This window comes from Ursus arctos, unplaced genomic scaffold (assembly GCF_023065955.2).
Source record: "Ursus arctos isolate Adak ecotype North America unplaced genomic scaffold, UrsArc2.0 scaffold_4, whole genome shotgun sequence".
Taxonomy (NCBI): Eukaryota; Metazoa; Chordata; class Mammalia; order Carnivora; family Ursidae; genus Ursus; species Ursus arctos.
This window is the reverse complement of record NW_026623056.1, coordinates 81,702,715-81,718,987: the sequence shown is the minus strand read 5'-3', so window position 1 is coordinate 81,718,987 and position 16,273 is coordinate 81,702,715. Positions and strand designations below refer to the sequence as shown.

Here is a 16,273-nt window from a genome sequence, read left to right as displayed (position 1 = left end):
AGTATTACAGTGAACCTTGCATTTAGGCGACGATGGAGGGTGTCTCGTGAAGCAGCCACCTTGCCACAAATCTCTGAGACGTTTTTACTGTGACTGTCATTAGTTTCATAGTGCAATGAAGTGTGGACCAGGCTTGCAGATCCGCAGCCCCCAGGCCTTCATCTGGCATGTGCCATGCCATTTCTTCTTTCACTAGGAACAGGGACATGGTTTATTTCTAGAAGAACATTTTGTAGAACATATTTGAGACAAAAAAACCTATCATTTCTTTCCTTATTCTTAAAACACCTAATGCTGGTATTATAAATGGTTTGCTCCAAAGGGGATAGCTAAGAAACCCAATAAATGGTGTCGTCTGGTTGTATATCCCGTGAGCTATTGGGAAGGGACCCCGGTGGTCCCTGCTGACTGGCAGGCCTCACACCATGGAACTCGCAGTTCTGACCTGTGGAGCTGGGTTTCTAGCCCCCACTGGCCAAAGGAGCCGTAAGACCCCCATATGCCTGTAACGAAATACCCTACAACAGAAAGTGAGGGTCTTAAAGAACTTGAGGGCGTGCATGGAGGGAGTTTTGTGTGGGTTGAGAAACTGTGATTTAAGAATCTTTGCCTTTTGGGGCGCCTGGGTGGCTCACTTGGTTAAGCATCTGCCTTCAGCTCAGGTCATGATCCCAGAGTCCTGGGACTGAGCCCTGCATCGGGCTCCCTGCTCAGCGGGGAATCTGCTTCTCCCTCTCGCTCTGCCCCTCCCCCTGCTCATGCTCTCTCTCTCTCTCAAACAAATAACATCTTAAAAAAAAAAAAAAAAAAGAATCTTTTCCTTTCTCTCAGTCCATCCAAGACTTCACTATAAGCAAGACCCTATTCTCTTTGCTCTCTAGGTTTCCACGCTCTTTAATTTCCAGCCCTCTCCTTGTGACAGGTGACAAACAATAGTTTCCACCACTGAGCTCTTGTTGTACAAGCACTGAACATTCAACGCAGACTCCTGTTTTGTTTTCTCAGGGTGCACACTCTTTTTCTACGAGAGCGACGGCAGGTCTGGAATAGACCACAACAGCATCCCTAAGCACGCCGTCTGGGTGGAGAACAGCATTGTGCAGGCTGTGCCCGAGCACCCCAAGAAGGACTTCGTCTTCTGCCTCAGCAATTCCCTGGGTGATGCCTTCCTCTTTCAGGTTTGTCGGGCACTTCCTTTCAGGGCATTTCAAACCTCTGAACCAGATATCTTCCCCTCCTGCCTATGTAACCCACCCTGTTTTCCTTTTAGTGCTGGGTTTTATCTTTGGCTCATTGTAGAAACAAGAACAGTTAATGACAAAATACACATTTACATTGAATTCAGAAATGAAACAACTCACCCAGAGTGTTCCAAGGGAAGCCCAGGGAAGGACGTGAGTGGACTTTGAGAAACTTGCCCTCTTTGCTGTGAGTTGAAGGATTTGTCAGTGTAGTCTCAATACCATTTGTGTAGAGCTTAGAAAGAGATGATGAATTCCTTAATTTAGAAATGATTTGAGCTGTCAAAATTTTTTACCATAATGTTCTCTTCTAATATTACTCATAAAGTAAAATAATGACATCCCAGAAATGACTAGCTATACCCAGAAAATTTCTCTTTCTCATCTTATCAGAAATTTGTACCCAGTGTTCTTGAAGTTTGCATGTTAATCGTGTTAAAAAATACTAACCTGTTAATCACTTCAGGGTTAGCATTTAATTTTGTAGGGAATTGTTTGGGGTTGGTTGGTTGTGGTGCACTCTACCAGAACTTTCTATCATGTTAGGAAAGCCTCCTTCATGTGTTGCCATGTTGCATGAATTCCTCCAGCTTTTACTCTAAGCTGCCTACATGCTTTGCACAGGGCTGTTCAGAACAAGAAGATTTTGACACAGTTCCCACTCTTAAAATTGTTCACATGTGGTGTGGGAGAAAGACACATGGATAGATCTTTGTAGGGTAGGAGAGCCTGACCGTTAATGTTAAAGGATGAGTAGGGATGAATTGGGTGAAACGGACAGTGCAAATATTTCATGCAGAAGACAGAGCTGGATCAGAGGCATGGAAAAGAGTAATAGGTGATTTCACTGAGTTTCTGGGTTTGGCCCCTAAGTTCTTTCCATTTAGGCAATTAAAGTAAGAAAGTGGTCATTTGTTTGTGAACAGGCAAAAAGCATCTGTTTTTTCTTTCTTTAAATCAGTGATATAAAACACATAAAGAAGAGTGTACAAAACATAAATGTATTGCTCCATGAAGTATCACAGAGTAAATACATAACCACTGCCTCAGTCAGGAGACAGAAGTTTCTAGCACCCTACAAGCCACTTCCCACCCATATACACACATGCAGGCTACTAGCTGGGTAGGGTGAATATGTATTTTATCATCCAAGCCAGGACACTTTTGTCAATCTGGGAATGTCTTCATTTCTCCTTCATTTTTGAGGGATAATTTTGCTGGATATAGAATTCTTGATTAACAGTCTAATTGTAATGTTTTGAAAATATTATTGTACTGCCATCCGGCCTCCATGGATTCTGATGAGAAATCAACTTTTAATCTTAGGAGGATCCCTTGTATAGATGAGTTGCTTCTTGGGGCACCTGGCTGGCTCTGTCCATAGAGCTTGTGACTTTTACTCTCAGTGTCGTGAGTTCAAGCCCCACGTTGGGGATGGAGCCTATTTAAAATTAAAAACCAATGCATTAGATGAGTTGCTTCTGTGTTGCTATTTTTTTGTCTTTGTATTTAAATAGTTTATGATATGTCTCTAAGTATTCATTTCTTTCTTATTCTGCCTGGAATTCATTGAGCTTCTTGGATGTATGGATGTGTGTGTCTAAATCACATTTGGAAAGTTTTCAGCTATCATATCTTCAAATAGTCCTCCTGTCCATTTCTCTCTTCTCCTTCTGGGACTTCCATTATTTTATGTTAGCTGCACTTGATGACACAAGTCTCTGAGACTCTGTTCGTCTCTCTTCATTCTTTTTTTGTTCTGTTTCATGGACTGGATAATTTCAGTTGACCTACTTCAAGTTCACGGATTCTTTTTTTTGCCAGTTCAAACCTGTTGTCCAGCCCCTCTGGTAAATTTTTCACTTCAGTTATTCTACATTTCAACTCTAGAATTTGTATTTGGTTCTCTGAAAAAAACTTTTTACATTTTTCTATTGATATTTTCTATTTGGTGAGATATCATTCTGATACTTTACTTCTTTAGACATGATTTCCTTTAGTTCTTTGGATATATTCAAAATAGTTGATTTAATGTCTTTGTCTAGCAAGCTACCATCTGGACTTCCTTAGGGACAGTTTCTGTTGACTGCTTCTCTTCTTGTGTATGGGGCATGCTTTGTTGTTTTTGCATATTTCATGCTTACTTGGTTGAAAACTACATTTTGAAGAATATAATGTGGTGACTCTTGAAACCAGATCCTCCCACCCTCACCCCCAGGGTTTGTTGGTGTTGATTCTTGTCACTGTTGCTTATTTGTTAAGTGACTTTGCTGAAATCTATAAAATATTTATTCTTTGTCGTGTGTAGCCACTGAAGCCTCTGCTCAGTTTAGTAGTCAGCTAATGATTGGGGAGATTTCCTAAAATGCCTGGAACCAATTAGACTTCCAGTCTTTTCCAAGGATCTCCATGTCTTCAACACTCAGGGAGCTAGTTAACAACTCTGCCTGAGCCTTCACCTCTGCTTGCACAGAGACCCAAGGTCAGCCAGAAGTGTGAGCACAGGGCTTTCTCAGGGTTTTATGAATGTGTGCACAGTCCTAGGCACGTTTGTGATTTTCTAGATTCCCAGAACTATGATTCCCAGATTCCCAGAACTATCGCTTATGAATATCTTATTCCCCAGCTGTTTAAAACATTTCTTGGTCAGCTACCTCTTTTGCCCCAACTGTCATCACTGCCTCAGGCAGCTGTGATATTAAACAGTTGTTACTCATTATTTTTCACAAACTCCCCTTGGAGTAAAGACTACCTGCACAAGTGAGTTCTGAGGTCAGATAGCAACAAACCCTGTGAGTGGGGGTTTCCTGTGAACTGTCAGACAGGTCAAATAATGACAGTTCTCTGAGAACGGTGTTTTGTGGGAGCTCATTGCCCTCTTTAGTGATAGCTAGACTGCTGTTTTTCACATGATTGTGGAGATAGGGAGATGAAAATGAAAATAAGGCAAGCTAAAATGTCCTTAAAACTTGCTATTCTTACTTAGATTCAGCTATCACTTTTTCCAATAGAAGTACCTAAGATTGTTGCAAGACCTAATTAAATGCCAGAGCTCTGAAAAAGTTGATTTTGACCATTTTTGCTAGTGTTACTGATTTTACAGAGGAGCAGTTTTTTGAGGTCCTTACTCCTCCAATTCCACTGATGAACTCATTAGGACACTTTAGAGACTTAATGGTTTTGAGAGGTATGCCAGCTCCATTAACAATTATGCCAGGATAACAGGTATAAATTGCAACAGATTCAGGCTAACTGGGATGTGTAGCAACCTCTCCATAGGTGCATTTGGGTTGATCCCTATTTGGGGGGGATCAGGAGCAATGTTGCTAGAGTACTCTTATATCTGTGTTCAGGATATGTTTGTCCACATTTCTACTGGTGTATGCCTAGGACTGGTATTGCTGTCTCATGGCATAAGTGTACACATTCATGTTTAGTAAATACTGCCAAACAGTTTCCAGAATGACAGAAATAATTTATGCTCCCATCAGCAGCCTAGGAGAATTCCAGGTGTTCCTTATCCTTGTCCACACTTGGTATTGTCAGATCTTTTTTATTTTTCATTTGTAAGCTATTTGTGTGAAGCTGAGCACATTTTTGAGGGTTTAATGACCATTTCAGTATCATTTTTGTGAAGTGCTTATTTCAAGTGCTTATTCCTGCCTATTTTTCTGTTAGGTTGTCTCTCAATGATTCATGGCAGTTCTTACAATATTTTGTGAATCAGATCCTTGTTGATTATGTGCATTGCAAATACCTTTTTTCCACTCTGTCTAGCCTTTTACTCTGTTAAAAATATCCTTCATTATACTGACATATCTCATTTAGTGTAGATATATCTCTAATGTAATGTATCTCATTTCTCAAGTCTTCCTTAAAGGATAGTGCATTGTGTATCCTATTTAAAAAATCTACATACTCTGAGTCATGAAAACGTTCTTCTGTGAAGCTTATTAACCATTGTTTTTTTGCGTCTGGCATTGCTTCTTATTAATTATCTGGATATCTTGTATATGAAGGAATGCCTAACTATGCTAACAATAACAATAATAATATTATATGCTATCAGCAGCTGTCTTTTACGGAGTCCTTATTGTATGCCACCACCTTGAAAGTGTTTTACAATGTGAATCACACGTAATTCTTTACAAAATTATTTCTTAATTTACGTATAGTTGATATACCATGTTATTTAGTGTTAGGTGCATACGATAGTGATTCAGCAATTCTATACGCAGTGCTCAAGTAAGTGCAGTTACCATCTGTCACCCGACAACATTATTGCAGTATTGTTGACTATATTCCCTATCCTCTACTTTTCATCTCCATGATTTATTTATTTTGTAACTGGAAGTTTATACCTCTTAATCCCCTTCGCCTGTTTTGCCCACCCTCCCCCCATCCCCCGGCAACCACCAGTTTGTTCCTGGTATTTATGAGTCTGTTTCTGGTTTTGTTTGCTCGTTTGTTTTATTTCTTCAGTTCCACATATAAGTGAAATCATAAGTCACATTTAATTCGTACAGCAATCAGTGAGTTGGATTGTTTATCCATATTTTAACCAGTTAATGTGGACTGTGTGCCCCATTTGGTGAAACTCAGGCTTTTATAAAGGCTAATAATTAGATGCCAAGTGACACAGTTACTGAGTGTTGGCTGGATTCACACCAAGCCTCTCTTTCTCTAAAGTCTTTTATCGTCTAAGTATACTATTTATCTGACTTCTATTACTCTTTACCCTAAGAAGAGCATGGGCAGGAATCGCTGACCAGAGTCAAAAGGCACTATTTCTCATTCTCAGAATTAAGCCACTCAGTGGAATATTTCAATATTTCGGCCATTCTTGCCTCACTACACAGTTTAGATGATAATCTGATCGGTTTCAGGATACTCTCCTTTTTACTTATACACTGCTGATGTGAATTCCTTTTGAAAGGACCTTCCTGGCCATAAAATCGCTGGCACAATCTAAATATCCAGTAGGTCACATTGAATAGAATTCTTTTGTGGCGACATAGGACCTTATTCATGAAAACCTCTGTGTCCTCTTGCTATGGTGAAATTTTTATGCTACTTACGTGGGATAGAGCACAAAATGAACCTTTTCAGAAGAAATTACTGCAGTTCAGGATCCATGAGGGCATTTTCTACCTTCTACTTATTGTAATCCACATGACTCTAGAGGGGCTAGGTTTGAAAGGAACCTGTGTGTGTAAGGGGTGAGGTTAACGCGAGGGAGATCAACCACGATTATGGAAATAATTTGTAGGTTATTCCAGCCCTGGGGCTCAATTCAGTGCACACAGTTTACAGAGCAGCCTGGATGCTGCTGATTTGATGCTGTTACTCGGATCCACCCGTGGTAAGGAGATTCATGTTACCAGCAAAAGCAGAAAAGGGGTTTTGTGTGCAGGATGGGGGTGGAAATGGGCATGAATATTAGAGCAGCTTACGTGGAAGAATTACTGTGCTGTCTGCAAAGGGAGGCAATGGCTCCTGCATTTCAACTGTTTTAGAGATCTTCACTCCAAATGGAAGTCAGAACCAGCGCCTACCACCTACAAAGTACAATTTCGTATTGGGCCTTCCTTTGTCCATTACTGGTGGATGTTACATACAGTTCCAAAAAGCTCAGTGGCTTTTATGGTAAGAATGATGCCTGCTTGGAAACAAAATCATATGCAATGATATATCTCAAGAAGGGTAGAAAATCTAAGGGGTCACTGCCTTTCCATAGAAAGTTTTCTTATCATTTAGAAAGTCACTTGTATGAGGGTATAGCATGCATATTAAAAAGAGACTAGTGAAAAAAGAATAGCATTTACACGATTATGATGAATTGGGGATTAGATGTAATAATCCAAGTCAGATGTCTTATAGATAGCAAATGCTCATTACATGCTACGGTTCTCATTTTAATTATAAAGAGAAGTATCTAGTTCCCTGTACTCCTCTTAAATAAGTATCTTTACAGAAGTTGAATGTGGCTTCCCTGTGAAGACGCTAAGGCTTTGAGTGTTATTAGGCTCTTAGGCTCTGGACAGTTATTTTCAAGTGCCATATCTGGTTCTGTGTGGACTTGATGAAGGTCATTGGCACACATGCCCTGAACCAGGGCAGCCAGATTAGGGAAAAGTCTGGAAATCATCTTTCACAAGGAAGCATCAAGTGGACTTGATAGAAGAAACTCCAAAGGGGACTTGGCATCTTGGACTTGAGTAGATTAAAGTCTAGCCTCGCTTTCAAGGTAGACACTATCTCTGCAAAGCCACTACAGCTGGTCAGCCTGCCCACTACATGACCATCTCCATCCCTGAGAAGCTTTCAGCTTTTCAACCATCTGCTTTGCTGGTTAGCTCCAAGACTTATCAAGTTCTTTGTTGTGTTGAGATAAAACATTCTTTGTGGTGACTTCTGTCATTTTTCTCTGTTACCATATGTTTTCCAAGTCTAAAGCAAGTCTTCTTTCTGATAACCTTTTAAATGCTTGAAAACAGCTCTCATCTGTCTCCTGCCGTGTCTTCTGTTTAGGCTTCCCTGTGTAAGGTTTCTGAGCCATTCTCCCTACGATTCAGTTCTTTGATGTTCTTCCTTGTAAGGTTCTAGAACCCAACACCTTGTCCGCCATGAGGTCAGTCCTGGGCAGCCTGCCTACAGTTTGGTTCCTACTCTTCCCATTTTCTTCCACAATGCTAGTGTCAATTCCTTAATTTATTAGAAACCACACCAAACTGTTGACTCATACTGAGCTTGTGGTTTATCATACCCACAGCATCAACCCTCCCAAGGTCTCTTCCATCTTATTTTAATAGGTGTTTCAAGAACTTTAAATGCAGAAGTTAAATGTACTTCTCTGAAATCTTGTGTTTGTGGTTTCTGCCCTTCTAATGAACTTGTTGAAATCTTCTTGGATCCTAATTTGATCTTCCCTCTTAACTTCATGCTCTCTGCAGATAAGACAAACTGGATATTGGTCTTTGTTCTTTCTGTTGGCTTAAATGTTGCCTTAGTCTGTAGCTAAATCCTATTTTCCCATCACCATAGATCATCTCCCTGCTTCTAGCTAGCCACTTTAGAAATATTTACCGTTGGTTTTGACATGGATTAATTGTGAAGATGGGTAAACTCCTAAGATGTGTGGAGCCCCAGGCAAATTTTCTTTATCTATATAAAGAATTTGACTCACTCCAGATCAGCTTCGCCAACACCATTCTGGTGGCTCATCTCATGCAGTCTAGTGAAAGAAATACCAGATAGGCTGATGGGAACAACCCAGTAGGTATAGACTCATGTCCAGAAGCTCCTTAGCATATCTTATTGATAACACATATGGGATACAGGGTCAGAGAGCTCCCTGAAAGGGAGAAAGGATACTTGGGGGAGGGAGGGGTGTTCCTTCTGGACCCTGTCCTTTCCAGGCATCAGGAGGGGTCTTTTCAAAATATGGGGCCCCATTTGCTTAGCTCTTAGGAGGGTATTGACGGAGAGTGGGGATGTTGAAGTACAAAATGAGTACACAGGGCTGATAATCATTTACAGCACATGCCCTACTATTAGCATATTCAGAGGTCTCTTCACATGTTCAAAGTACAGTGCAGAGATATAATTGTGGCTGTGCTAGATTTTAGTATATAATCTGTATACTGTTACATATTATCCAAACAATATGTTACTAATACTATTTGTCTTCCTTTTTATATTATTTTAAATTTGTATGAAGTCAATATGAGCACATAGTTTTAAGGAATTCAGTTAACCTTAAAAGACTTAAAGTAAAATTCTCTTCTCATCCTCTACCTCTTCCCCCAGCCTCAGGCCCCCAAAGGAACTATGCTCAATTGCAGGTTTTTTTGTTTGGTTGGGTTTTTCTGTTTTTGTTTTTTTAAAATTTATCCTCATTTCTCATTAACATGTTTACAATATTTCTTAATTGACTTTAGACATTAACTACTGACTTTCTGTGTTGATAGATGACTGTTTAGCTGTATTATATATGAATTCTCCTTTCCTCATATTCCTGTATAATTATATGAATATTTAGGATTAAATCAGTAGTCTCCATTATACTGTTAGGATGTTCTATGCTGCTATGACCATATAAATAATATTAGCTGTGGGGCCAAATAGTGTACCATCATTTTATTTCCTTTCTTGAACAACTTTTTGTTTTTTTTCCTGTAGTTAATGCCTGCCTCTTTTTTTCTGCTCCATTTACTAATTTTTATGCTTATTTAGCAGTATTTTCTAAATCCCCGGCTTGTTACCTATCACTCAGTACTGTTTTGTTCCCTGGAGACTGCCTTTCCCTGGACCTTTATCCTCCTGCTCCAAGCTGTTTGTTCTCTAGGCCTCAGGCATAATAGTTACCCTGGTTTTCCCTTTATTACCCTAGTTAGATTCTTGGATTGCAAATCTTCCTTTTTGCTCCTTCATTTTCATGAAAATGAACAAACAAACCTGTAGTAACTTCCTATAGAATGGCTCATATTTGAAAAAGTCTTCCTTCTACCTTTTGCTTGAATAATCTTTGAGTAATTTGGAATTTTGGTTTGAAAATTATTTCCCCTTCCTTCACTTATATTCTGATACCAGTCTCATTTCAGATTATCTTGTGTGGGCTTTATTTTTCTCTTCTGAAGTTTTAGAACAATTTTCTATCACCATGATTATGATTTCTCAAAGTGATTTGCCTTCTGTTGAGATTTTAATTTTAGTTACTTTTTCTATTCCTGAAAGCTTTCCTTTTCTCTCTCTTCCTCTCCTTTTCTCTCTCCCTCCCCTTCCTCCCACCTTTCTTTCCTTCCTGTCCCTTCCACCCTCCCCTTCCATTTTTCTCTTTCCTTCCCTCCCTTCTCTCCTTCCTCCTCCTTTCCTTTCTTCTCCTCCTTTATCCTTCTCTCCCCTTTCCTTCCTCCCTCCTTTCTACCTCACTGTTCCTTTTTCATTGTAACCTGTGCATTTGTTTGCTTATGGCTTTGGATTCCTTTGTGTCTCTGTCTCTGAGGCTGTTACAGGGTTGTCAGGAAATGTTCGTGGCTTCAGGCATTGTTTCTCTTTCTTTGTGATGCGTTTTATTCTGTGTGCTTTGGTCTCTGCCTTTCATGCTAGAGGCTTTCGTCAAATGTCTGGTGGTCCTTGATTATCTGATCATATTTAAATGTGAGATACCAAGAAAATGCTTGGATATTGTTTGTGCCATCTACTGGGGGCTTTTACAGCATGAACAGATGGTAAGACCTTTTGTTGAGGGTGTCCACTGGACAATATTTGTTGGTCTTTTCTGCGGGGCTACTTAGCTTTGCCGGAGATGAATCCTGCCATTGCCATTAACTGGGCAGGCTTCCATTTGTTCCCATTGGTAGCAAACGGTTCCTCCTTTCGTGCCTGTCTTTCTGGAGTCTGGACCCTCTCTTCTCTAAAGAATTTACCGTAGGTGGGTGAGGGGTTAGGGAGGTAAAGGAGTACGAAGTGGGGGGGGGGGGTGCCCAGTTGTATGACTTTGTGCAGTGGATTCCAGGGGAGCCCCATATTAAGTTCTTTTTACAGATGTTAAAGATGATAGCTTACTGGGGCATCTGGCTGGCTTAGTCTGTAGAGCATGCGATTCTTGATCTTGGGGTCGTGAGTTTGAGCCCCTTTTGATTACTTAAGGAAATTTAAAAAATGACAGCTTACTTAAGCCTCGTATAGCTAAAATGAAAAAAAAAAACAGTGGAAAAAACAAGACTTTCAAGAATTCACACAGGAACTTCATTCCCAACTAACCTCTTAAAAACATATAACTTTATTCCTCCTTTTTTGTTGTTCTTTTTGAAATGGAAAAAAGAAGTTCAACCTACTTGACAATTATTCTTGTGCCTCTGTAAACTCGAATTATCTGAAATTTTAGTTTCCTAGATCTGGCTTATATTCCCTAGTATTTCTCTCGTTTAAAATGAATTTCCCTTTTCCTGCCACTCACGTAAACCATTGATTATCTGAAATCACTGAGTATCCTCCATTCAGTTGGATAATTGAAGCTAGATCTATTTAAATACATAATGAAGCCCTGAGCTTCATCTTAACTCTGCACTCAAAGGGGCTCTTATGCAAAATGCATTTTTTGCTGATTATATTCCTCTGTTGGCAAGAACTTTGCTTATTCCCGTCACTGAACTTTATACAGTATTCATAACATCTCCAGAGGGCAAAAGAAGAATCACAAAATTCAGTTTTGCTACCTGTCTGTGGCTGTTTGTTTAATGGAAGCAGACGAGTGTGGAGGAAATCATGACCATGGTGGCTGAGGGGTCTCTCCTTCCTGCCCTTTTGACCACTGGATTCTGACACAGAGACCTTTAATAGACGTAATGTCCCTAATTAAACTTGCCTGCTTCAAGCAGATAGTGCAAAAGTAGCAGCTTTGTTTTCCTAGCATGTCGGATTTGAAATCCTGGAGAGTCCACACTGGGAAACATTCTATCAAGTTAGTGGTCTGCTGTGACCAGCTCTGAATCGTTAAGCTTGTAAACTGCCATGAACTGTTAAAAGAGTTTTTCTACTTAACTCGCTGTTGACAACAGTCAGGGTAGACCTAGCCCACCCTCTCATCGACACATAGCTCTGGGTATGCCCCTGGGAATGGACAAGCCCTTTCAAAAAGCTCATTTAGTGAATTGTGCTTCTTAGAAATAGATTTGGCTTAATGATAGAGAAGGGCAGAGACTGCTGTGCTGTTTAAACAGGACAGCAGGAGCAAAAGTTCTGTCTAATGGAACTGCCTTCAGCCACCGACAGGTTCCGGAGAAGCTTGGAGGCTGGAGGCGCGCTTAATGGTTAAAATGACTGATGGATACATTTTTCATAAAGCTGTAAGCAGACCTTTCTCTCTATCTTTCTCTAGGCCGCGGGGCTTCGTGCTTTTGTTTATTTCTTAAAATCTTCATTGCGGTAAAGTACACATGCCGTACCATCTTACCTGTTTGTAAGCAAGCTGACATTCAGTGGCATTAAGTACGTTCACATCGTGGTGCATAAGTCACCATCGTCCATCTCCAGACCCTTCTCATCTTGCAGACCTGAAACTCGGAGCACTAGTTCCCACTCCCATCCTCCCCTAACCCCTGGCAACCACCTTCTTTCTTTCTTTAAATAAATAAATTTCAGGATAGCTGCTCTGCCGAAATTAAATACACATCTTTCAAAGGCTGTTAAGCTTCCTCGGCTAGTGTCAGCCTTTCTTTCCACTTTTTCTCCTTTTCCTTCTTCTTTTTTTTTTAAGTGATCCTGCACCCATCATGGGGCTCAAACTTACAACCCCGAGATCAAGAATCACGTGCTCCGTCCAGGTGCTTTCTTTGCACTTCTTAACTGGGATGCAAACACAAACACTCCGACATCAGAATGGAGTGTGTTGCCCTTGGCTGAGATTGGCAGAGACCCTCAAAGGTGGAGAGAAGAAGGGGCCCTGCTTGCATTACGTAAAGAGAGGAAAAGGCTGTTGTGTAGAACGTATCAGATTATGGCTCTTCTTGGCGGTTGAAAGTGTGTGACATAGACTTTTCTAGAAGCATTGAAATGGGATTCTTACTTAGCTAATGTATCAGTCAGGGTGGTTAGGTTATGCTGTATGAGGGAGCAGCCCTCATATCTCCATGGCTTAACACACCTTTTCATTCCTGCCACATGTCTGACGGACATGGGCTATGAAGCTGTATTTGTCCTGGACACTCCGGGACCCAGGCTGACAGAGGGGTCATCCTGACACATGCTTCCATGACTGTAAGCAGAGGACCAGAATGGGAGTGAATCGGGCTTTTGTTGAGTAATACACATGTCGCTTCCCCTCGAATTCATTGGCCAAAGCCAGATGACATGGCCACACCAAACTTTAAAGGGAGCAGGAAAGTTCCAGCCTTCTATATCCCTAGGGAGAGCTCAAAATATTACAGAAATGACACCACAGGGGCCCAGGCTTTGGAGGAATTGATGAGAACGAGGGGTTCAGGAGCAGTGTGACATGTCTAACAAAATGATTTTAAGCACGGGATTGATAAAGATCAAGGTTTATAATAAATTACTGTGTTATACCTAATTTTTTCGGGGCTTTGGTTTCTCCATTCGTAAAATGCACCTGGGCCCTTTCTAGATGAACATTTTTATTTTTTAAATTTGTAATTTCAGTTAGCAGAGCCTGTATCTGGGGTTGAAGATCTTAACCATGAATTCTGCAGATGGCGATATCAGCCATGTAGGGGTTTCCTTTCCTTACTCCGTGCCGTGGGGCGGGAGGGGCCTGGGAGTGGGGGGTTCTCATTGAGACGGAGGTGGGCGAGGAGCAGCTGGGGGCAGCGGATGCTGACCTCACACCAAGCGTTGAAGACATGCCTGGTATTTCTATAGAAGACAAACAGAGCCTCTTCTCCTCAGTGGTGCATGCCGCCTCAGCATGGATTCCATCTGAGACACTCCCAGCAGTGTCCTTTTGAAAACACCAGCTCCCCTAAAGTCTAAACGCTCCTTGTGTCCACTGAGCTGCACGTACAAAGGAAAAGCATGTTTCAGCTCAAGGACGCCGCCATTTATCAGATGCCGCCTGCCCCTGTGGACAGCAGAGACGTGGCTCCAGGGAAGGATCAGGCTGTTTGGAGCTTCTATTGCAATCTTCTAGGGACAACTTTAAGGAAAAATGGAACCTGAAATATATTATTTTTAGGATAGTCACAGAAAAATTATATGTAAATTTAGGGTACTAGATCTTAGAAGGTTTTTTTTTTTTTTAACTTTCTGTTAAAGTATAATATCTACACAGAAACGTACACATTTTGATGGTGTTTCAAAATCTCATACCCCCATGTCGTACATGTGTATAACCAGCACCCAGACTGGGGAGCTGAGCATGGCCAGCACCGCAGAGGCCCCCCTTATGGTTCCTTCCAGCTGCTTCTCCCTCCCCCGCTCCCACCAAAGAGCTCCTCTTCTGACTTCTGACTGTACATTCGTCTTGTCTGTGTTTGTACTTCATACAAGTAGAATCTTAGTATTCTTGCATGTCTGGCTGCTTGTGTTACGTGTGTGGGATGTGTTCATGTTGCGGTCTTTCGTTCTCCTTGCTGTGTAGTATTTCATTGTGTGATTATACCACGTGTTACTTATCCATTCTGCTGTTGATGGGTGTTTGGATGGTTTCCAGATCTGCCCATTGCAGATTATGCTGCTATCAGCATTTTGGTGTATATGTTTTGGTGAGCGTATGAATGCATTTTTGTTGAGTGTATACCAGGAGTGCATTTTTGGGGTCACAAGGCGTGCGTGTATTTAGCTTTTCTTAGATAGTGTCCAGCAGCTTTCCAAAGCACTTACACCAGCAGTATATTCTCTGTCTAGCAGGGCCTGGGAATTCCGGTTGCTCTGTATCTTCACCATCACTTGGTATTTTCTTCCTGTAAGCTTTTTTTTTTTTTTTTTTTTTTAAGATTTTATTTATTTGAGAGGGAGACAGAGCACAGAGGGAGAGGAAGAGGGAGAAGCAGACTCCCTGCTGAGCAGAGAGCCTGATGTGGGACTCGATCCTCGGACCCTGAGATCATGACCTGAGCTGAAGGCAGATGCTTAACCAACTGAGCCACCCAGGGGCCCGCTGGAAACTTTTCTTTTTTCTTTTTTCTCTTAGAAAAGAATCCGCACTAGACTGTTTTTCCATCTGAGCTAATTGCTCCCTCCCTCCCAAGCTCCTTCCCTGGATAGATAGATAGATGATAGATAGATAGATAGATAGATAGATAGATAGATAGATAGATGAAAAATAACTCCCTTGGTAACATACCCACTGCTGCTGAGGTACTGAGAGACTCCACGGTCACACCCCGTGCTCCGTGCCAGGCAGGAGCAAGCCTGGTGCATTTATCATGTGTGGGAGGACCTAAAACTCTGTCTTTCTCTGGAGTTACTTGAAAGTGATATATAAAGATAAAAGGTAAGCTAGTGACTTTCGAGAGAAGATACATATTACCCACTTGAGGCAAAGCTAAGCCTTAAAGGTGAGTCAGCTAGATAGACCCACGAGTCCCCACAAGTATTTACCTCGAATTTCCAGTGTTGCTGCCTCCTCTTCTCCCCCTCAGTTTTCACAAGCTTACTGCATTTGCTTCGCTCTGCTGCTTCTCCGTGAGAACGTCCGGCTCCCTGACGTCTTCTCTAGGCGCAGGCACATAACCTCGCTACAAACATATCAGCTGCCAGATGGTTTAGGTTTGCCCGGCGGGTCGCGGCTCTGTTGGCTGACACCGTGTTGTGGTTTCCTTTGTGGGATACCAGGCTGAGGAGAATCGGAAATAACGTGGACACTGGGGTGATCTTTGGTTGCGGGGGTGCAGAGTACAGGTGGGTGGGGGCCTGTTATTGGAATTTTGTTCGCCAGCCATCACTCCAATGAGTTGGGAAACTAAGAAGATGCAGAGAGAGAGAGAGAGAGAAATCAGTGTTTGTGCGTGAAAATGATGTTGGCTGTTACTTCTGTACTGAAGTGGCTGAATAGACCTTTTTCTTCAGTGAGCTAATTTCTGAGTGTTTATTAAACCTCTCCGGGCTTAAGGGGATACCCAGGAAATTCTAGCATGTCTTCGTAAATACTCATTGACTGAGTTCCTGAAGTATTAGTAATGGTGTCTTACTGCAAATGAGCTGTCTCCCCCAAACTCTTCTCTCACTTTTGTGTTTCCGAGCACCTTGAGTCACTTTGAGGTTGTGCGTCTGTTGCTGGGGGTGGCCATTTTAAAGGAAATGGAATGTGAAAAGCCGTTCCTCGCTGCTGGGTGGCCCCACTTGCTAGATGCTCCCATGTGTCCCTGAACATAATACTGCTCCTGGCTGCCTTGAGCTTCTTCCGCAACCCCAATTGTGTCATTGCTGCTTGACTCTGGAATAGAGCCTTTGGATTTGGGTCACAGCAGTTCACTGGGGGCAGGGCTGTTATGTCTTCCTTGGCCAGTGATGTCTTCCTTGGCCAGTGATGTCCCTTGGCCTCATTCTCAACCTTGGAACTGACCAGCCCT

General features: G+C 41.7%; 1 protein-coding gene across 3 annotated transcripts in view; it reads left to right on the top strand.

Annotated features, from left to right (window-relative positions):
- Positions 1 to 16,273, top strand: part of TIAM1 (TIAM Rac1 associated GEF 1) — a 466,206-nt gene that overhangs the window by 353,728 nt on the left and 96,205 nt on the right. For all 3 annotated transcript variants that reach the window (XM_057306891.1, XM_057306890.1, XM_048214774.2), the window contains one exon: positions 1,006 to 1,178. In XM_057306891.1, the coding sequence (XP_057162874.1) occupies positions 1,006 to 1,178 (173 nt within the window). The remainder of the gene's footprint in view (positions 1 to 1,005; positions 1,179 to 16,273) is intronic.